The sequence below is a fragment of the Priapulus caudatus genome, unplaced genomic scaffold, assembly GCF_000485595.1.
Source record: "Priapulus caudatus unplaced genomic scaffold, Priapulus_caudatus-5.0.1 Scaffold82, whole genome shotgun sequence".
NCBI lineage: Eukaryota > Metazoa > Priapulida > Priapulimorpha > Priapulimorphida > Priapulidae > Priapulus > Priapulus caudatus.
Genome location: NW_014577143.1, coordinates 508,605 through 531,871, shown reverse-complemented (window position 1 = coordinate 531,871; position 23,267 = coordinate 508,605). Strand labels below are relative to the sequence as shown.

Here is a 23,267-nt window from a genome sequence, read left to right as displayed (position 1 = left end):
CACACACACACACACACACACACACACACACACACACACACACACACACACGAATAATCACACGCATCGAAATCTATATACAGCACAGAGATCGTGATTGAACTGTATCTTATCGTAATTCTACAGATACGTGAAAATTTATGGCTCTCGCTGGCTGCTGCTGCTGCTGCTGCTGCTGCTGCTGCTACAAGGCTGCCGACCAGCGCAAGAAGATGCTGACAGCCCAGATTGGCTTCACTCCAGACGGCAGTTCAGCGCCACGTCATGTATACGACCGATGAACATTCGCCGATAGATAGATATTTCCTCGACGTTTCACTATACATACAAACTGCCGTCACTATACACGTTATACTGCGAGCAGAGAAGCAGAGGGCACTGTTTCATGATTACGCCAACAGATTCTCGAGGAATGCGGGCTTTCACAGAGCGACGAAAAAACGCAGACGATCGTACTAGACATGAATCCTCGTTGATGCTTTGCCACAATGATGAATACTGTAGAAGCTGTATATTTCGCGTACAGATATTTTCGCGAATTCAGACTTGACGGACAATTTCGCGAGTGGTTAATTTCGCGGTCGGTGAATTATGTATTATTCGTCGGTATTATTCGGTATGAATTATTCGCGTGTTGTTATTTTCGCGTCTGGGACGGGTTCGCGAAATTCGCGAAAATTAAACCACCGCGAAATATACAGCTTATACAGTATGCTTTGAAATTAACCTGAAGTTTGCGCAAGCTTCTTGGCCGACAGCGCTCGATACGTGTTTTTAATGAATTCACAGAATCTGCATAGGATTAATGAAATAATTAAAATTCTCGCCATGAGTTGTTAGAAGCATGCGTGCGACTGGCGATTTAAATATCCGAGCGAGAGTTTACTTGCAGTCAGGTACGGATTCGGGTATCGGAAAGTACTGTGGGATTGACATGATTGTGTACGAAATAAGTGTGACAAAAGTCGCCTCTAACGAACATTAGCTGCACTATATATGTATATAGAAAACATAGGTACATAAGTGCATATATGTCAAGAGTTTTTCTATTATGGACACTGATATATTTATATGTACAGTTTTCCTTGGTAATGGTTGGTTCAAACTGGTTCGATTCATGTTAGTTGTCATCCTGTCACAGTGAGCTAGCTGGGGTTGCAGGATTAACTAGCTTAGTTTTAAACAAGTTAATTAGTTTTTTGAGACCAACCTTTAACTTTAAGAAAGCGCCAAGTATGCTATACGTGCTTTTTGGGAGCACAATGAGCTGGTTTTCCCCACACAGAAGAGCAATGTACAAGGTAGGTTTGAGACTGAACCGTTGACTCCTACTTGACACAGGTTTTTTGTCACCATTGCCACTAAATAAACAGCAGTCACATACGATCGATATCTAGTTAAAAAAACTGTTGATGCGGTGTTTTTTTTATCGCCGTTGCTGGCAAGACCTAATTTGCAGAAGCTTCTTACCACCGAGGAAAAGCTGATAACTAAATGCGTCCATTAGCCTAATAATTACGCTCGGTGTCATAGGATTTGTACACAACTTCATTAATTAGCTGGCATTATCTGCTCAACCTCCGGCTTCCTATTACAAATAATAACGTGCTGCACACGATGGCACAATATGCGAAATTATCTTTATTAACATTATCTTATTAAAATGTTTTTCGTATTCACTTAAATCTCCGTTGATGACGATTTCCAGCCATTACGATATTAGCCACATCACTCAAGCTTTGAATCGGAATGATTTCATTCGGGTTTTGCCATAAACTAATTAAACTAATTAAACTAATTAAGTTGAGGGTAATAAAACATTGATTACGGCACCCATCGAGAGCGGTACGTAGAACGCTGAAGGCAACACCACCGAGTAATATAGAACATACAGCCGTGCTATACTTGGTATCACTCAGGAAGGTCCAACTAGCTAGCAAACACTCAACCTGCATAGTAGGTTCTCTGTGACCGCACTTGCTTTACACAGAGACGCTGTGCACGTTGGTGGTAGTCACAACACCTGTTATTACACGGGACTAGAACGCCCAACTAGTTGCCGGGAACATGGAACAAGCTAGGGTGCACCGTCGCCATTGCAGCTGCGTGCGTGGGGCGTTAATCTGTGAGGACTATATTATCATATATATATATATATATATTATATTGAGTATAATATATATAATATATATAATATATATAATCATTATATATATATTGAACGGCAGGGACATGCAGGAGTGTGTGCGTGCCGTGTAGCCGTGCTATTTAGCCTTACGGGTATCGCAGGCCGCGTGGACACAATTCATAATTAATCGTTCCAACATTAATTCGTATTGGAACGCCGGGGTGGACACAATCATATTTAATTGTCCATCATTAATTCGTATCTGGACCCGGGAGTGGACAACACATGTCACTATTTAATGTCACTGCAAATCAACACCGAATCGCAGCCTAAGTTTTTAATAGTGGATATTAAATGCACAAAACATCGCTAAACTGTCCTAAAATCCGTTCTAGCACAACTGAGAGCCGTGATTTTAGACCGGAAGCGAATGGTAATTCTCACTTCCCGTCGCAGAATTCCATCGCTTCCGTTTCCTAAAAATCCACGCTCTCATTCGGCTAAGACGATTTTAGGACGAAGCGATGTTTGTGATTAATATCACATTAAAAAGCTTAGCTGCGATGTGTTGATTTAATGTAGACATTAAATAGCAGTTTTTGCACTCTCATATTTAATGTCCATATTAAATCACCGAATTTATGTCGCAACAGATAAATAATCGAACCAAATCACGGATAAGGACTTGCACGGAAAGTGAGAATTCTCATCGCTGCGTCCCAAAATCCACGCTCTGCGTTTGGCTAAGACGGATTTTAGAAACGAAGCGAAATACGAATTAATGTGACATAAATATGAATTGTGTCACGCCCGGCCTGCGATTTTATAGCGTGAAGCGCAGATACTAATACTAATACGTACACACACACGCACACACGACGCGCACGCCAGCACACTAGCAGCACGCACACACACACCCACACGACGACCACAGCACTAGGCACGCATGCAACGCACACCGCCACAGCGCACGCACACACGCACGCACGCACAGCACGCAGCGCCAGCACGCACCTAGCACGCAGCGCACGGCACAAATTTCGTACACACACGCAATCACGCACACGCTTCGCACACAGAAAACATCATATTGAAAGATCTCACGGTGTTGCGAACGCACAATTCCACACGCGGTTTAAGCCTCAACACACACTGATATATATCGGCAGCAACATCTAATGGTCGAGGTAAAAGTCCGGAGGACATGAACAATTGTCGGTCGCTCGAGTGCGCACTAAGCGCTTCGCGTGTGTCCGCTTGTGCTGAGCCGACATGCACCGCCCATGCACAGAGCGCGCCGTGTGAACGCTAGTGCAACCGAAATCACCCATGCACGCGCGCGTGTAACGCTAGTGCAAACCGAAATCACGCTCATTTTTTTTTTTTCAAATAAAAACAATTCACGCTCGCGTGCAACGCTTGCGTGACTGACAATCACCCATGCACGCTCGCGTGCAACATTTGCGTGACTGACAATCACCCATGCACGCTCGCGTGCAACATTTGCGTGACTGACAATCACCCACGCACGCGCGCGTGTGACGCTTGTGTGACTGACAATCACCCACGCACGCGCGCGTGTGACGTTTGTGTAACCCTGTTATCCCTTCTCCCGTCGTTACTTTAACCTCTCACGGTTCGGTGATCGTAGACAATGATGACAAAGAGACAAATGATGAATGGTGAACAATGATGACAATGATGACAATGATGACAATGACAATGATGACAATGATGAATGGTAGACAATGATGGTCCAAGAGGTTGTGTATATTATATTGTATTGATTCTGTATAATTCTGCTGCCCGGATGTAAGGTATTAGACAGCTCTGCTTTCTGTGCGACACCTCTGCTTGCTAGGCGTCCTGCATAATTAATAACGCTACACGTCGCCACACTTGTGCAACAGACAATCATCCATGCACGCTCGCGCGTGACGCTTGTGCAAACCGACAATCACCCATGCACGCACGCGTGTGACGCTTGTGGCAAACCGGAACAATCACCCTGCACGCCTCGCGTGTGACGCCTTGGCAACCTGACAATCACCCATGGCACGAGACTCGCGTTGTGACGCTGTGCAACGAGACAATCCCCATATCACGCACGCGTGTGACGCTTTGTGCAAACGACAATCATCCTGCACCGCTCGCGCTCGTGACGCTTGTGCAAACCGACGCAACAAGACCATCTGCACGCTACCGCGTGTGACGCTTGTGCAACAGACAATCACCCATGCACGCACGCGTGTGATGCTTGTGCTAACCGACAATCACCCATGCATGCACGCACGTGTGTGTCGCTTGTGCAACAGACAATCACCCATGCACGCTCGCGTGTGACGCTTGTGGCAACCGACAATCACCCATGCACGGCAACGCGTGTGTGACGCTTCGTGGCACAACGCAGACAATCACCCATGCACGCACGCGTGTGACGCTTGTGCAACAGACAATCACCCATGCACGCTCGCGTGTGGACTCGCTTGTGCAACAGAACAAATCACTCACGCAAGGCACACGTGTGGAACCTTGTGGCTAACCGACAATCACTCACGCACGGCAACGCGTGTGGGACGCTTTGTGCAAAACCGACAATCACACCATGCACGCAACGTCCGTGTGACGCTTGTCGCAACGAGACCAATCACCAGATGCACGCACGTGTGTGTACGCTTGGTGCAACAGACAATCACCCATGCACGCCGCTGCTGTACGCTTGTGCAAACGACAATCACCCATGCATGCACGCACGTTTGTCGCTTGTGAACAGACAATCACCCATGCACGCTCGCGTGTGACGCTTGTGCAACCGACAATCACTCACGCACGCACGCGTGTGACGCTTGTGCAAACCGACAATCACCCATGCACGCACGCGTGTGACGCTTGTGCTAACCGACAATCACCTGCGCACGCTCGCGTGCAACGCTCATACATGAGCGACCGAAACCCGCATCCGGATCCGTAAATCGTCCGCGTACGTACTGTATCCGCATGAATTGTGTCGATTGTAGACCGTGTGTGCGTGCGTGCGTGTGTGTGTGTGTGTGTGTGTGAGAGAGAGAGAGAGAGCGAGAGAGAGAGAGAGAGAGAGCGAGAGAGAACGTGCGCGCGTGTACGCGCGTTTGTGTGTGTGCGTACGTGCGTGAGTGCATGCGTGCGTGCGTGCATGTGCCTGTGCTGCTTGCAAACCACAACACGTTTACGTCGCACGTTTTCCTCTGTCGTGGATGTTTCAATATACGTGTGCATTACTTCCACATCGAGGTACGTTTCTCGCAAAAACCACAAAAGCGCTGCCAATTAAGTAAGTTTTTAGAAAATATTGCACACGCCTTTCGTTTGTAGATGAGTTTCTTTACATCTTTACAGTTTAATGTTTACTTCCGATGAGTAGACGCAATCGTTCGTAAACATTATTACCGATTTGTTTTGCCAGGAAATGGTTTTCCGTGGCATATCGTATAATTAGCACGAGCAACTGGATCGATAAACAATTTTTTTAAATCTGGAAGCCATGCTACAGCAGGCAGATAAGACGGCTTCCACATATTGCACATAGCACGACCCTTAATGTAAATCACACACTGTATGCGAGAGAGAGAGAGAGAGAGAGAGAGAGAGAGAGAGAGAGCGAGAGAGAGAGAGAGAGAGAAAGAGAGAGCGAGCGTATTAATCACTTCATGTGGTTTCTCGGTTTCTTTTTAGTTTGGTTCGAAGCCTTCTTTATCGTTATATTATTCTGTTACGCCCCACTCTCCACGCCGTACGGTATATAAATTATACACCCGCCGACCCTTTCACATTTTATACTGTGTAACGAACAGTGTTCACGTCGGCTTGAGAACGTCTTCAAATTATAAGTTAGCTCACCGTAGCAAACATGGCGAGCTTAACCAATATTCTATCTTTCTCTCTCTCTTCTCTCTCTCTCTCTCGTCTCTCTCTCTCTCTCGTCTATTCCGCTCTCATCTTCGTTCTCCTCGCTCATCTCTCTCCCGTGCTCTCCCTACTCTCTCTCTCTCTCGCTCTCTGTCTCGTGTGTGTGTGTGTGTGTGTGTGTGTGTGTGTGTGTGTGTGTGTATGTGTGTGTGTGTGTGTGTGTGCGTGTGTGTGTGCGCGCGCGCGCGTGTGTGTGTGTGTGTGTGCGTGCGTATGTGTGTGTGAGCATTACCCACCAGTACGTGTGGCATTCGGTTGTGAGCTGCACCAAGGCTGGAATGATTGATGGTGGCTATAGTCATCATTACTCGCTAGTTGTTCGCAATGCACTATAGCTATCAGCATGAAATCAATGACTGCTGGAGGAACAGCATCGCACGCAGTTGAGATGAAGGCTTTACTAGGACATCTGGGGCGGGGGCCCGTTGTCAGAAACAAAATTAGTCTTAACATTAGTCTTAACATTAGTCTTAACATTAACTTCCACTCGTAAACCGTTGACAGAAACATCGTAAAGTTACGAGAATGAAAAATCCTCGCAAATATTTTCTTAACATTACGAGAGCCCAGACCTTCTCGTAACTTTAATATTAAGATGAAAACAGCACATTTCCATTAAGAATTACAATTATAGTGATATTATATTTTATATTAATGAGTAATATCATGTTGTTGTTTTTTAAAACACGTCAAAAACATTAATTATCTACCGATCGTGAAACAAAACAAAACATTTACAAATGGCGCATGACATTTGTTCTCTTGTTTTAAATACTTTTGCACTGACCACAACTCTCGCGTCTCGTGTTACAGTGTGAGAATTTGTCTTGTTGTGCAGAATAAATTCAAGACGGTGCCGTTTTTTATCAAATATTATTTATATGTGGTTAGCCATCATAATATGCATAAACTAGAGCACTCGGAAAGCACAGACCTCCGCCAAGGCAGCTGAATTCTCTTAAGTGGAAAAATTAATTAATTAATTACTTAATTAAATAATTAATTGGATCCGGATTAGTGCGAGCGTGCAGGTGGGGGAGGACTGTGGTTGCCCCTTAGCCTGTGGTTGCGTGTTTGTAAGTCTACAGCCAGCGCACCTAGCGGAAGTGAACTGAAACGTGCATGTTAACAAATCCACAAACCAACACTCAAACACACGCCGGTGAAAACATCACCTCCGCCAAGCCCCTGGCGAAGGTAATTACTGTGATGCACTATAAATGTGTATAAATTTGAATTTTGTGATTGATTCTCATCCAATCAGCAGCCTTGAGACATCAAATTATAAAGTTCCTGTTATCGTAAGTTTTCTAATCGCTGTGGCTATATGCCCGGCAGCCGGGCACGGTCTTCGATTTCCTAAATGCCCGGCAGTTCCTAACCCTAACCCTAACCCTTGTTTACTTGAGATAACGCTGAAAATTAAAAACTGACGGGCATTTAGGAAATCGAAGACCGTGCCCGGCAGCCGTCAGATATATGCCGGCTGCCGGGCATATAGCCACTATGTTTTCTAATAGTAATAGCTGCGATGTTTCTGTCAACGCTCCTCTCGTAACATTAACATTAGTCGTAAGTGTTATCTTAGCATTAACATTAGCATTAACTTTACGATGTTTCTGACAACGGCCCGGGCCGGTAGTCAGAAACGAAATTAATCTTAGCATTAGACTTAACATCAACAATTTTTCTTCGACCGTTGACAGACCACATCGTAATGTTACGAGAACGAAAAATCCTAGCAAATTTTCGCAGTACTTTACGAATCGAACGATTACGAATCGAATTACGAATCGAATTACGAATCGAACCTTCTCAACGGTCTAAAATACGAAGTAAGTGTTAGGAGTATAATGTTGTTGTAAGACTAATTTTGTTTCTAACAACGGGCCCACGGTTCTTCCCAGGCAAAGTCAAAACGTATCGTCACCATGATGGTAAAAATCACACGAGGAGAGGCTGAATATATATAGCAGTTAGTCGCCTCTTATCGTATGGAAAGCTTCTTAGGAGCTGTACTGATATAGAAGTCATGACAGCCGGCTGTCACACTGTCTGTAAGGACTGCACAGCCAATTTTGTCACGTTAACATAGAGATTCACTTACTATGCATGAGGCGCACACATCCACTTATTGACAGGCCGGAAGATGGCCGGGTAAATGTACTTTCATCTAACTAATCAACTAACATGAATACAGGCCTAGCGATATGAAGAGAATCGGGCACAATTGCTGAGACCGAGACATGATTAATGGGTTCTGTAGCTTTTCAAGAAGGAATAAATAGTTTTCTCGATTTTGTTCCCGTGTAGGTCGCAAATATACGCATACCCGCGGCAGGAGAGTATCGCAGCGAATTCCCTCGGAACATGACATAGCATAATGAATGAGTAAGACAGATGAACGACAGTAATTCGAGCGTGCATGTACGCTCAATACCATTTGCTGACCCTTAAGCAGCTATCCCTCTCACAGACCGAGCCATGTATCAATGATATGTGATGCCTAATTGGACGGATTTCTGAGATGACGGAATCCTGATTACACTACTTGCAGCTTCATCTCTCAGATGTAATTGTTAGCTGCTTTCTCCTCATCCATCTTCGTATGACTTCCCGTTCTATCGGTCGTCTATATGCACAAGTGACATCAATGGACTATAAATCTCAATTAAAACACAATAAAATGCACACATTCTACTAGCTATAGTAAAACTATAATCCCGCCTATTAAAATTGAAACAACCACAATAATATTGCGAGTGCCAAGTTCGCGGCCAGAAACATCATAATTATAATTATTACACTGAGCAGCAACAACGCTGATTCGACGCTAATGAGTACGTGCCCAGAAGTATTTATACTGTACGACGCTAAATGAGCTACCATTTCCGCATCCACTCTATATCGTAATTCGATATGATCAAGAGCTCATAATAGAGAACTATGAGCTAAGACCTACCAGTTAAGAGATCTATTATGAGCTCTTGATGTGATCCATGTGAGTGCAACGTATATTGTATACACCTCTAGGGCACGCGCGTAAACGCGCGATATAAATATGCGAGGATACAGTGACGCAAGGGAATAAATACATGAACGCAGGAATGCGGAGATGCGGAGAATACAGGAACACATGTGGGGAATACAGGAACGCGGGGATACGGGGATGCATAAGAATACAGAGACGCAGGAATTCACAAATGCAGGGATGCATGAATCCAGGTGTACGGGGGACACAGTGACAACGGGATACGGGAACACAGGCACGCAGGAATACATGGACGCAGGGATGCGGGTGATACGGAGCCGCAGGGGGATGCTGGGGATGTAGGGATGCGAGGATTATGATAATACAGGGTAATGTGGATGCGGGGAACACAGGTTCGTGTTGGGAATTACATGAATGCGATGGCTGAGAGGATGCATGAGGCGCAGGGATGCGGGGGATACATAGATACATTGGGGATACAGAGTCCTCGGACCGTATTGATCAGCAGTTGGTGTGATGTCTGGGCGTTTTCAAATATAGCAGAATCGCGCATAGTGCAGTCTCACACGATGTCTCTGTCTCTGTCGATGACTCCCCTCGATGTCGAGTCGCGCCTAGACTAGGCCAGCGAACAGCTCTGTGGAGCTTTGCTCGAGGCACCGATAGATGCTCAATGTTGAGGACGATTAAGAAAGCTAAGGTAATTTCCCTAACGTCAAAACGCCGATGCACAAACACGTCACCGTATACAATATATATATATAACGGTATTCGGCTGGCTTGTGTTGTGAAAAGAGAAGACTTGCTGAGATATTGATTCTTATTGATTACTGATTCTCCACCCGTAAAGTTCCGATTATTAGAGAAACCCTATTTACATTGCTCGCTTTACGCGTTCTAATATTCCCCTCAGACATATTGCAATTCTCTCTCGCGTAATTTTCCCTTTGAAGAGCGTGATGGTAATGGGTTTTTGCATCTAGCGACCACTTCAAAGCCATCCCATCCACTTCCAACCCCGCCCGCAGAGAAACACGTCGCTCGCAAAAACAGGCGGCCGGAAAAGTCACGCGCGTCGAAAATTAAACACGCATTAGAATCTCCGGTTTTAGCCGACAGTAGCGACACTCTAAAGCTTGTCGATACTAGTATTGAAGTATTGTAGTCGGTGAGGGATAACGCATTACGCTTTATGGGGTTAGGGTATAGAGGTGCTCTATGCCGCTTTAAAAAATTGTTGGGCTTCTGTTGAAAATTTGTCTGACTGTCTGACCGACGGACGGACAGACGGACGGACCGACCAACCGACCGACCGACCGACCGACCGACCGACCGACCGACCGACCGACCGACCGACCGACCGACCGACCGACCAACCAACTAACTAACCAACCAACTAACTGCACTGTTTGACCGCCGCCGCGTGCTGTCTGACCGTTCAGGATCGCTAGACATCGCACGTTAAGGAAGAAAAAAACTGCTACCAGCGCAGAGAACCGACGTCGTCTGCTGCGCATGCGCGCTTACCTCGCCTGCGAGTCTCTCCAGCGTGACGATGTAGTCGGACACCCTGGTGACGCCATCTTGCTTTTCCTTTGCTTGTACAGTGAAGCTGATATTCTCTACGTTCACGCCCGTTTGCACTGTCTGCAAGAAGCGAATAAAAAACAGTAAGAATCGCATACGCCATTAGTGGTAGAGCTAGCAGCGAGTTAAGGCGAGAGAGAGAGACGGGGAGTGAGCGAGCAAAACAGTACGAGAGAGAGGGGGGGAGGAAAGGAAGTGAGAGAGAAACAGAGCGAGCGTGGGAGAAAGGACGAGAAAAACAGTAAAAGAAGGAGAGAGGTACAGAGAGAGAGAGAGAGAGAGAGAGAGAGAGAGAGAGAACCAAAAGAGCAAAAAAGAAAAAGCTAGACAAGAGGGAGAAAAGAGACAGAGAGTGAAAGAGAGAGAGAGAGAGAGAAAGAGAGAGGGTGGAGAGAGCGAGACAGAGAGAACCCAGAGGAGCTCTCCTGCATTTCGACGAGGTGCTGGCACAGACATACTATTTCATCAATGATTAACGTGCATGTGTGTTCCACGTTAATAGCACGAGTAAATGGCCTCTACACAGGGAACGATGAAGCCCACCTGACCATCTCGAGGAGGAAAACCTTTCAGCTTCGAGGAGTTTGACTACGCTATATCCGTGCATATACTGCAGTACCCGCCCGGATTATTTTGCAGTACGTACTTTTGTCGTACGTTTTAGCGGTCAAACACAGCGATAACCCAAACGCATATTAAGATATCACGCTAGTGGGGAGAGAAACGCTGTCACGGAATGACTGAACGCAAAATTCACCGATTTCCGTTAACTTTTACTAGAGTACCACTTGCAGAAGCCAAAAACATTTCTGCTCACTGAATTTACTCGAATATGTCACACTCCACACCATGGTATCTACACAACCCAATCTTAAGAAGCAATGCGGAACCTCGGGCGATCATAGTCCATCATCATGGTCTCATTTCCTTTTACGCTTACCGCGTGTTATTACCGGGAACCACTTATTATCTCGCCCATAAAACAACTGACCACCCTCTGAAAATGTTTGTGCATGCTTTCTGCAACAAAGACCACGATGTTTCACACTATAGTAAAATCGTGTGTTGAGCGATATATAGCTTTATGATTTTGTAACTGGCGGTGCGCACTCTGATTATTAATTTGCATTTTGTCAATTGTTACGCGACGCGTAGAACGTGATGTGTAGAGTAAGAGTGGTGCGAAAAATACCAGCGAGGACTCTCTCTCACTCAGATTGACTGTATTCGAACATATAGATCGATACAGACTTCGAACCAGTCATCGATTAGTTCTGTCATACTCTTTCATCGGTAGTCGTAGGTATTATCGATGAGCGTACAACTGCATGAAAACGCAATATCACATCCGAGCACCGTAAAATTGTATATATGGCATACCGCCACAGTAAAATCTCCCATGGGTATTCTGCCATGTCACATGCAACGGACCTTGTATGCGAGCTGTTCAAAATGACAACGAATGAAATGGAATTCACTGAAGCGAAACTGTCGCCTAGGGAACAACAGTGAGAATCGTTTTTAGCAATGCGGAAAATCTTGACAGATATGCGTCGCTTGCATGGCTTGCGGTTTGCAACCGTAGACTCATTTGCTGCCGAAATGTCAAGCGCATAGGTTGCGCAACACGCGTGAACGACCGCCATTGTTAATGCATCTGGACGTTGCAGTATGCGTGTAGCTTTCACGATGGCAACCGAACAGATATTAACACTAATGGTTGGTGTTTACTGTTGGCCCACACACTCCCAATTACTTATTTTCAGCTGGTTAACAACCAATGTATTCACAGCTTATTCTTTGATAAAAATCGGTTTTAAAATTTCACGATTTAACCGAGCTTCAATTGTAGTATGCTTGCGCCAATCAAGGTGCCTTGTCACATATAATATCGTTAAACTACTATATTACTAAAATTGTCCTATTGATGTTACTCTGCGTACGAGAATGCCATCGGACACATTTGATTTTACCATAAGGAAAATAAAAATAACAGAGTAGCTGAGTAGAAATATATAATATTAGCTATCTAAGACTTTTGATTAATCAGTTGCATAAAAGTTAAAAAATAATTCCTACTAGCACAGTCCATGCTTCAGCTGCAATATAACGATAAGTAAATATAACTAGAATCCCAATGGCTGACAGCAGCCCATCATGCGGGCTTCATGCTGACAGACTCCCGTGCTAGTGGATGTAAGATGCTGACAGACACCCGTTCTAGTGGATGTAAGATGCTGACAGACACCCGTTCTAGTGGATGCAAGATGCTGACAGACACCCGTTCTAGTGGATGCAAGATGCTGACAGACACCCGCTCTAGTGGATGCAAGACAATCAACCGGAGCAACAGTACAGCTAGGAACGACCGATTGACTGTGAAACAGCCTGGTCGAGGCGAATCGTGTCGGAAGTACGTGATAAGGACAGACATAAACGTAACGGGTTCAGGAACGGGGAGGTAACGACTATACCGGTCATTAAGGAGAGAGTCTGAGGAAGAATTCACTGCAGCGATTAAATACCCGCCACAACACGCTTCTCGGCACACGTCAACTGCATCCAACCATTCACCATAGAGACTTTACTATTAATTTTGGCTTCATCACGAAGGATGAATCACCAGCTATATTGATCCAAACCATGGTAATATGTGCTCTAATGAAGATGCATTAGGCCTACTTAACAATGCAAAGTGTAATTATGTTAATTACCCGGTGGGGCGAGCTGCTGCCGCAGACGAAGAAGTAAACAAACATTGGCTAAACCGGGTCAATGCGTGGTAACGCACAATGAAGCCGCCGGATAAACTGCTGTATTGGGAATACTGCGGCACTGTTGCAGCTGCGTTGCCTCTGCTGCGTACTGACTCGCTGCTAGCTAGCTGCCAGGCTGGTGGCTTCGTCTACGAATCGATTACCGCATTTCGCTTTTAATCCCGGATCTTTCTTCGCTTTCTTTCCCCCACACACCATACGTATATATTCGCGTGATATGAATAATTCCACAGCTGAGCTGAGAGGGTATATATGCACAACTTTTTACAGGCCCATATAACCCCAGCCTGCCTCTTTATACACTCTGCTCTATGAGATCGCCCATCCTAGCCGAACCACGACAAAAAAACAGTCAATTTCAGCCAATCCCATAAAAAACAATGCCCACTTCCGGCAACCCATAATAAAAACATTGCCCTCTTCAGCCAAAGCCACATTAAAATAACGTTTACCACAGCCAATCCCCAATCCCCATGTTAACACAATGTAAACTGCAGCCAACCCCGAACTCAAATAATTCCAGCTCATTCCGTTGACACTCCCGCGGCTATCTTGCAGACTGCTGTGTGCGGCTGCACAGCTACTAATCGCTGCAATTTGTTGAAGAAACGAAATTCGAGCCATCCCGCTAGCGGTCATTCAGCCAAACGACGCGCGCTCCCCCTGGTTAACCGATGCCGCACTAATGTCGCCGAGACACTGACAACTATAGAACGTGCGTGCGAGCGTGCGTGCGTGCGTGCGTGTGTGCGTGTGTGCGTGCGTGCGTGCGTGCGTGCGTACGTGCGTCTGTGCGTGTGTGCCGCAGGTACGTGCGCGAACTGAGTGTGACGCCACCGTAGATTGATATATGCTCGTATATATATATATATATACGCTGAGATCAACCGAGGGTGCGAGCAGGCAGGCAGTCATACGCCCCCGTTCACGATATACGAATCGATCTGTACGTGACAACTTACGATGATTCTCTTTCGCGCCCGATATATACGTGCGAAATATGCTAGATGGCAGCACAGGAGGAACGCGAACTCGGACCCCCCCCCCCCGAAACTCTACGCCTTACGGCAGTTCTACTGCGATAAATGTAATATATCGGTAACATCACGGGATCGCGCTACGGGGGTATAGCGCGTTATTCACTTGTCATCCTCGCCGCATTTTACGAACAACCGCGACAACAGCGTTGATTAATGTCGTGCGGGCAGAGTGTTCGAGGAAAAGCAATTCTGCCTGCGAGTATTTGGCACCCGACCGTTGCCGACAGCCACAGTAAAACGCTGTCCTCCCCGTGCAATCTATGGCTAGCTGCGGCGCGTGATTGCTACGTTGTGCTTGATCTCCCAGCCACAATTAGGCGGCCAGCAATCTTCACTAATGGACGAGACTGCAGGTACACCGACCGAGCGTGGGCTCGTGGTGATTATATACGTATACATTCCGAGCTAGACTGTCCTCACGGGCAGTGATCTAGGGAGCAACAGCGTATATTTGTAGACGTCAACACGTATATTCTATAGAGTAGTAACGCCAGTAGTAACGCTAAGATGCGTGCGCGGCAACGATACATCGCAACGATACATCGCAACGATACATCGCAACGATACATCGCAACGATACATCGCAACGATACATCGCAACGATACATCGCAACGATACATACGTACAGCCCGAGATAGACTTTCCTCGCGGGCAATGAGGGAGCAACAGCGTATATACGTACATTTTACCAGGAGCAAATAATCACATATTGTTTGTGATTATTTACTCCTGGAAGAGAGAATTCAGAGAGAAGAAATCAGAATTAGAATCAGGAGTAAATATTGTGTGATTATTTACAGGTAACGCTACGTTGCGTTGCGCCATGCGTGTGTGGCAACGATACGCCGAAATAGACGTTCGAAATCGCATAGTTTGTTAATGATTACATATACCATCGCAACGCAATCGCGGGGTGTCATGTCAGCGGCCAAAAATAAAGATTTCGATACTAATTGTTGCTTTATGACAAATGTGAATGCATGACTATAGAAATGTGTAGGTATATACTGTTATCAGGAGTGAATAATAATAGATGTATTATTATAGAATCTATTATTATTCACTCCTGCTGTTATTTATGTACTTACTATCATAATATACCCTAAACATTCTAATGTGTAGTATGCATTTAAATATTATAAGATTTAAGATTAAGATTTTAAGATTAAGATTTTAAGATTAAGATTAAGATTAAGATTTAAGATTTTAAGATTAAGATTTAATGATTATACGTACCATTTCATTCTTGCCCGGTTCAGTCACGGTGCTCACGTTGCAGAATCTAGGAGCAGACGACTTCGTTTCGACGCCGCTAAAGACGATTTCCACGCGCCCCTGAAGCGATAACAAACAGTCATCAGTTGACATCTATGCGCACAGACTCTTCTCTCTCTCTCTGATTAAACTCTACTGTCTGATAAGATCTCCCGTTAAAGAGGGTTTAATGTAATAGTGCTGTAGGCGAGACACCTATATAGAGTTGATTCGGTGGGGGAGGGGGTGCATGATCAGATACGATGCAGATGAAAAATTCGCTCCCTGTTTGTACCCCCTCCTGCAGACCCAAACCTGATCAAAAATACATTAGTGAGAAAAGCTTCAAAGTCGCACAGAGAAAGATCGCTTATCTAACAGCTAGCCGTCTACGCCTGCTGCCGCTAGTGCTGCTGCTGCTGCTGCTGCTGCTGCTGCTGCTGCTGCTGTTGTTGTTGTTGCTGCTGCGGTTGTTACTGCTGCCGCTAGTGCTGCTGCTGCTGCTGCTGTTGTTGCTGCTGCTGTTGTTACTGTTTTTACCACTATACTACAGATAGCGTTACTACTAAAATAAATTACTGGATAGACATGACTTTCTATTTTGTACTGTCACTCTAATAGCAGGAGTAATTACCTTACATAACTGTACGCAGAAATTGGCATAGCCTATTTAAATATAATCAAGATCAAGCTAATAATCCATAGCATATATGATTAGCTCTCGATAGAGTGCTAGTAGACAGGAAAAAGAGTGAGTTTAAATCTAGAACCGATGGATTGACTGCGAGCATATTTTATTCAGGAGTGCGTGCTGGATTTTATTCAAACAGGATTAGCGGTACTTCTTCCCATATAGTACAGTTTATTCTCGCATAAAGTTACCGTGGCAAGCGTTGTTTCACGATTACGTGACTGACCAATTAACGAACGTGCGCGTGTTTAGTTTTTGAAGTGGTTATTGATTTGTTTGAGCGGCACCCACAGAGTCAATGATCGCCCGCCCCCGACGAAATTACGACAGAAACAAGGCGGATATTTGTATAACTTTTATAGCATATTAAATACTATCGATCGAATGTTATATTGCAGACAGACCAGGATGATAATGCGGTCGCACAAGCTAGAATCAAGCCCTTACAACTTAGACCTATTATGGCCACATGAACAAATGAAAGTGTCAATGACACTGTAGCTCACCGTGGGTGCGATAGAAGAGGGAGGAGAGATATATAAAGCAAGAGTATATATGGGAGAACTCCCATTATATAGCATATCTCCCATTATATAATCTTGATAATGATGATACATGAGTAATTTTGGATGCGAAAATAAATGTTTCAGATTTGTTGGCATACAATCTGATGGCGTTGACCGTAGGCAGACACTGAAATGCATAGTGAAATTGCCAAAATCTACCTAATTTGCATAATTTTTTCTAAAATATAAAAACCCGTGTGATATGTTTTGGGGCCAGTCCTTATTCATTCACATACCAGAAATGAGCAAAATCCGTTGAACATGAACCGACTTGTCACTTATGGCCATTTCCATTTTTGCGAAAAAGTGGACGTGGCTCGAAAGTAGGTCGACCGGCGTGCTCCAAAATAAGACGTTCAAACCTCTCCCATAGAAGTAACTACTATATGCAATTTGAAACATGTGGGTCAAACGGTTCCTGAGTTATCGTTGACCGTAGCCAAATGTTGACAGACGGACGGACGGACGGACGGACGGACGTACGACGGACGACACCCCATGGAAATAGCTCATCTTGACGATGTCAAGGTGAGCTAAAAAGAGCAGCTCAGATCATTAGCTTAAATAACCTAGTCGCATCCAGAGAAGACCTTAATAACATTGACATTGTATTAATAAATTTCGTAATTGTAGGACGCAATCATACACAATTTTACAGAAAAGCAGTGGGTTCCCAAAAATTCACAATTTCAGGCTGTGCGCGAAAATAGAGCTTGCCTCTGACTCGTTTTTAAAGTTTGCTGAAACAGTAAGAATATTGGAAATCATGAAACATCTAGCGCGTAAATTTGGACAAAAGTTACTTCAATGAAAAGACCCTGCTCATTTATACAGAATCGCGTCCATTAGAAAAAAAAATTGATATTCAAATAATAACGCAGTAATAGAAAAGCAAAATGGTAATACGAAAAATCGAAAACGTTCAGGGATATAAATTATAATAGGAAAAATAATTATTTATCGTGCGATGCGTTGTCATGGATCAGTCCGTACCACACTACACGTATCCCCCACGGCTGGGGAGCGGAGGCAATTATACACGCTTGTCTTTTAAATCAATACGAATAAAGAGCTGACAATATGGCGATGCTAAACCATATGTACGCCGTATATTTTTTTTTAGCTCAGTGATGCGGCCTCCGCCTTTACGGCCAACGCGCGTACGGAAAAAAATTAATCGATTAATCAGTTTTGTCGGTCGCGCGCCATCTCTCTATTCCATATTCGATCTACTTCATATACGCACTGTAAAAATGATAAATCCCTAGAGACTCACGGATATGTCAACTGTCTTATTAATAAAAGGTTGCCATCACACGGAGCCCACAGTTACGAACACGATGAGTGAGAGCGGATGCGTTATACTTCCTGGTTATACGCAATTGGAACATAATAATCATGGAAACTTAACAGCCCCCGTGGAGACTCTCTGTCAGTGCGTCCGGCACTAGCAAGCAAAACATAATTGAGAGATTTGCGCAAAACATCTGTTCACTGCCATATTGGTGCAAACCCATCCACAACTACGAACATGATGAGAGGGGGCTTTCATATAGAACGCGGAGTGACGCGTTGAGATCATGACGTCTGCCTGCATGCCGGCAGCCGAGAAACCGGCATCTTAGCAACAGCCATCACAGCTTCAGCATCCCAAACGCACGCAGTAGTTGACCGATCCAGAAGGCTCACTCACTACATAGTAGGCTCGCGATCAATTTGTACCCACCCAGCCACCTAGCAAGGCTGAGCGAGTCTATGTCCCCCAGGGTACTACCGGAACGTACCCTGGTACTATTTAATATGCCGGACCGTACCTCGCCTACTCCACTAACGAGTCTAGGGAGTTGCCTACGCCTACTCCCTAACCATAACCCTAACCCTAAACCTAACCATATCAAATAGTTACCAGAGTACGTTCCGGTATACCGGACTGTACCCAGGGTACGTTCCGGCAGTACCCTGGGGGGACATAAGACCCTACGAGCCCTAGCAAGCCAGCCAGCAAGCTAGCAAGCCACGCGCATGCAGTGCTGCTTGATAGCTGTCTGTTTGCTGCGATTCGAGCGGACGCATTCGCCTGTTTACTGTAGACGCGCGTGCATATACGCAACCACGCAACAGAAGGGGTGTAAAGCTTCAGCGCTATTTATACTCGCTTCGCGGCTATTTTTGGCGGAGAAGGAACCAAAGAATCTCCGGCGATGGAAGCCTAATGGCGTGTGTATGCAGGAGCCACCTATAGTTGCATGGGACTGCCGCCCCAGCCCCTTTCGAGGTCTAGCGATAGGAGAAAAAAACAAATAGACGAGTACTAAAATAGATAAAATCAAGCGCGTATTAAAAAAACTTCTGAATAAGCTCTTGATAAAATGTTCACGACACAGTCACCGGCGCCATCGCATCCCAGCCTCTCTAGCGTACAGGAATCCCTGCTACAGCTATACAGTTCGTGCTGTGTGATATCAAGGACGCAGTAGGGCGGATACGTACGCATATGGATTGGGCACTTTTGGTTAGAAGTGTGAGACCTTGCACACGCATACTACAATAGGTCCTTGAAACGCGTCTTTTTCTATGGTGAGACGGCGAGACGAGACTGACCGTATAGCGTTAAAGTGAATGGCCGATGTGACGTCACGATAGCGGTACCTCGGCGGGCCAGCATGATGAATAAACAGGAATCTACATGTTGACGCAAGCCGACCTTGCGCGGTGGCTTCGCTGCGGCTTAAGTTTGGCCAGCTCCAGATTCGTACTCGCAGCAGACACATCAATGTTACATCTCCAGCTGCTCCATGCGAAAACACGCCGTGGCGCATACACTACCGCACACTCCTATACTGGTAAATCTTGGAGTAAGAGAGTAGAGTAAACTGTAATGTCCACTCTGCACCCCCGCTCTCATTTGCAACTGGAATCATATACTGCATTAAAATTAATTAATTAGTCATTGGTTTATTGTGTGACCCGAAATGCGTTCGCTCGCTCAGCGAGGCCTCGGTCTGTACCGCCAAATTGAATCGGAAACCTATAACGACGGCTTTACGACTGACGAGAGCGCGTCTGGTATACGTGCGAACGCGTCCCCGACCGCGAAAATAAACGACACGCGAATAATTCATACCGATAATACCAAATAATTCATAATTCACTAACCGCGAAATTAACCACTCGCGAAATTGTCCGTCAAGTCTGAATTCGCGAAAATATCTGTACGGGGAAAATACGGCATATACAGTATACGTCCCCGACCCCTGCACCGCTGCTTTTACGCATAGTAAAGCCATGAACCCGGCTCTTGACATTTTACGTAGCATAGTACGTGCGCCCTCATTAAAAATGGATGACAGGGGGAAATTGATTGGAAATCCTCATCATGCCAGGCCTTCGCGTAAGTTGCGTTACTCATACGTGCGCAAATGCAGTCCGCAAAAGTCACGGCCATGGATAATGCCTTTCGTGAGTACACAAACGAAATTACCTCAACAGACTTCCGAAAAATACCGAGTGGAAAATTGCTCAAAGTATTTTTTGCACACCTATTGACTCTAAAGTGGCGAATCTGGTGAGAGGAAAATAAGATATCCTTTGAAAAGGGCCTAGCGGTATTTTCGGACGGCGGTTTTTCGCCAGTGAATGTTCGGTCACGCACGTACGATCACCACATCAAATGCAACATCGTTCGTGGTAATCCAATTTCCAAATGTAATCAAGCACAAAATTGCAGTAGGCTTTCGCGTCAAGCTTCGTTTGTGGATTATGAAAGCCGTCGAAACAAATGTATAGCAAGCCCACACCGAGAGCAAGGACTGATATGTGGATTTCTTTGCCGCGTCAAATTAAGCCAATACGTTGATGCTTCCATAGCCTGTTATAGCATATATAGCAAGCACACCGACTACGTTTCGATACAGTGCAAGATAAGACACTCATACACCTCATAGCATATATAGAAGTATATTGGGTGACCACCAAAACACATAGCGGAAGCAGGAACCTAACTGAAGACAGTAGAGCATACTGCATCGTGCAATCAAAACGTTTTCATCATAGCATTGCATCCTTGCATGCTGCAGGCATCACGCTTCACGCTTCACGCTATACGCTTGCATCATTGCATCATTGCCTGCTGCACGCTTCACGCTATACGCTTGCATCATTGCATCATTGCCTGCTGCACGCTTCACTCTCACGCTTCACGCCTGCATCATTGCATCATAGTATTTTTCTGCACCGCACTCTTACGAGATTCGGGCAGCAGTAGCAGCAGCCATGGATGAAAACTGCGATCAGTCCCTGCCTTATTGACGTCGCTGCGTTGCAACGACCCGGATAATCTTTGCAATGCAGACGACACGCGATTTGCCGCGGGCATTATATCATACTTGTTATGGGATATTGCCCGCAGAATACCACAAACATCCCCTTTCTTGCTCACGCAGTTTTTCCACGACCATAGAAATAATAATGTATAGGTAGACTAGGTGTCTATATATTATATTTCTGTGACTACGACCGACGGTGACAGAGACTGGGGTGTGTGTATGACATAGAATGCCACGCGTACTGCACTGCTGTGCGCGTATCCGTGGGAAGGGAGGAGAGCTTTACCACAGAGCACGTGTAGAGTGCAGATATCTGCATATATACTGAGGATTACAGACTTATTATTATGACGAATTACACACGGGCACGAATTACACGGTGAATCATATGAATTACACGGTAATGTGAATTATGTGAATTGCACAGTAATGTGAATTATGTGAATTACACAGTAATGTGAATTATGTGAATTGCACAGTAAGGTAAATTATGTGAATTGCACAGTAATGTGTAGTAATGTGTAGTAATGTGAATTATATCAGGAGTAGATAATAGGGAATTATCTACTCCTATTATCCCTATCCCTAGGCCCCCTATCCTATCCCTATCATTATCCTATCCCTATTATCTACTCCTGATTATATGAATTACACAGTATAAGGTGAATTATGTGAATTATACAGTAAGGTGAATTATGTGAATTGCACAGTAAGGTGAATGATGTGAATTGCACAGTAAGGTGAATTATGTGAATTGCACAGTAAGGTGAATTATGTGAATTGCACAGTAATTTGAATCTCGCGGACGTGCGCACTACACATCAATGTGGATGACACAGCAGTGTGAATTATGCGGCAACGAGATTTACGCTCCGAATGTAAATAACACGCGCTATTGTGAAGAGCAAACGATTTATCTTAATGCATATTTCACGCTGGTCGCCTTCCCCTTCTCTTTAATTTCCGAATGATAAAAGGCTATGCATTAGCAGATCCCAGAGCATGTCGTTTCAATGGATACATGTAATGCATGTTAGTCTGTTGGCTTCATGCCTGTATTGTTTATTATAACGCGTATGGAACCTACTGCCAAACAGCGGAACCGACGATGATTTTCCACACTAAAGTAGGATTGTTACATTTTCAATCTCGGATCAATCATAGACCGTGACTGTAACGACTCTTGTATGTGACATTTCCCGGTTTAACACAAATAATACCGGATATTTACCTCCGCCAAGGGGTTGGCAGGAGGTTATGTTGTCACCGTCGTGTGTTTGTTCGTTTGAGTGTTTGTTCGTTTGTGGGTTTGTAACACCGTTCTTTGTGTACAGCCTAACTAAAAATGTTATGGACGGATTGTCATAACATTTTCAGGATAGGTCACAAATGGGCTAACTTAAAATTGTTTAGATTTTGGTGGTGATCCGGATCCAATCAATTATTTAATTAATTAATTAATTAATTAAAATTTTTACAGTGAGAGAATTCAGCTGCCTTAGCGGAGGTCTGCGCTCTCCGAGTGCTCTAGTATAACATGTTATTAAACTATTATAGGGGAAAAATCAATTTTAACATGGAAGGCATCGGCTAATGAAATAACTAACCTACAACCTTTATATTAGTGAATATTCAGTATAAACACACATGTAGCGTTTCTATACCTATATATAATGAGCAGATGGCAGGTTTCCTATCCGACTATTATATCCTCAAACCCATGATGGTCGCAGAAGGTGAAGGGAAAATCACGCTAATAATGTATTTACATATAATTCAGACGTTGGATGGGCAGTGTTATGCATTAATCTGTCTAATGAAGCCCAGCTAATGAGAGGTGTCAAACCTCTATTGAATGTAAGAGAGATGGCAAATAAATTTAACCGGAATCCAATTGAATGTAAAAAAGAATTCAATTGAAAAAAGAGCCGCAGAGCGTCTGGGCTCATCTGAGGTCTGTT

The 23,267-nt window shown here is 44.8% G+C and overlaps 1 protein-coding gene across 1 annotated transcript in view; it reads right to left on the bottom strand.

The window, feature by feature from the left end:
• The window catches only part of LOC106804657 (C2 domain-containing protein 2-like), a gene marked incomplete in the record, with an annotated part of 88,944 nt that overhangs the window by 37,968 nt on the left and 27,709 nt on the right, over positions 1-23,267 (bottom strand). The window contains 2 exon segments of the mRNA XM_014805930.1: positions 10,593-10,712; positions 15,707-15,805. Of these exon segments, the coding sequence (XP_014661416.1) occupies positions 10,593-10,712; positions 15,707-15,805 (219 nt within the window).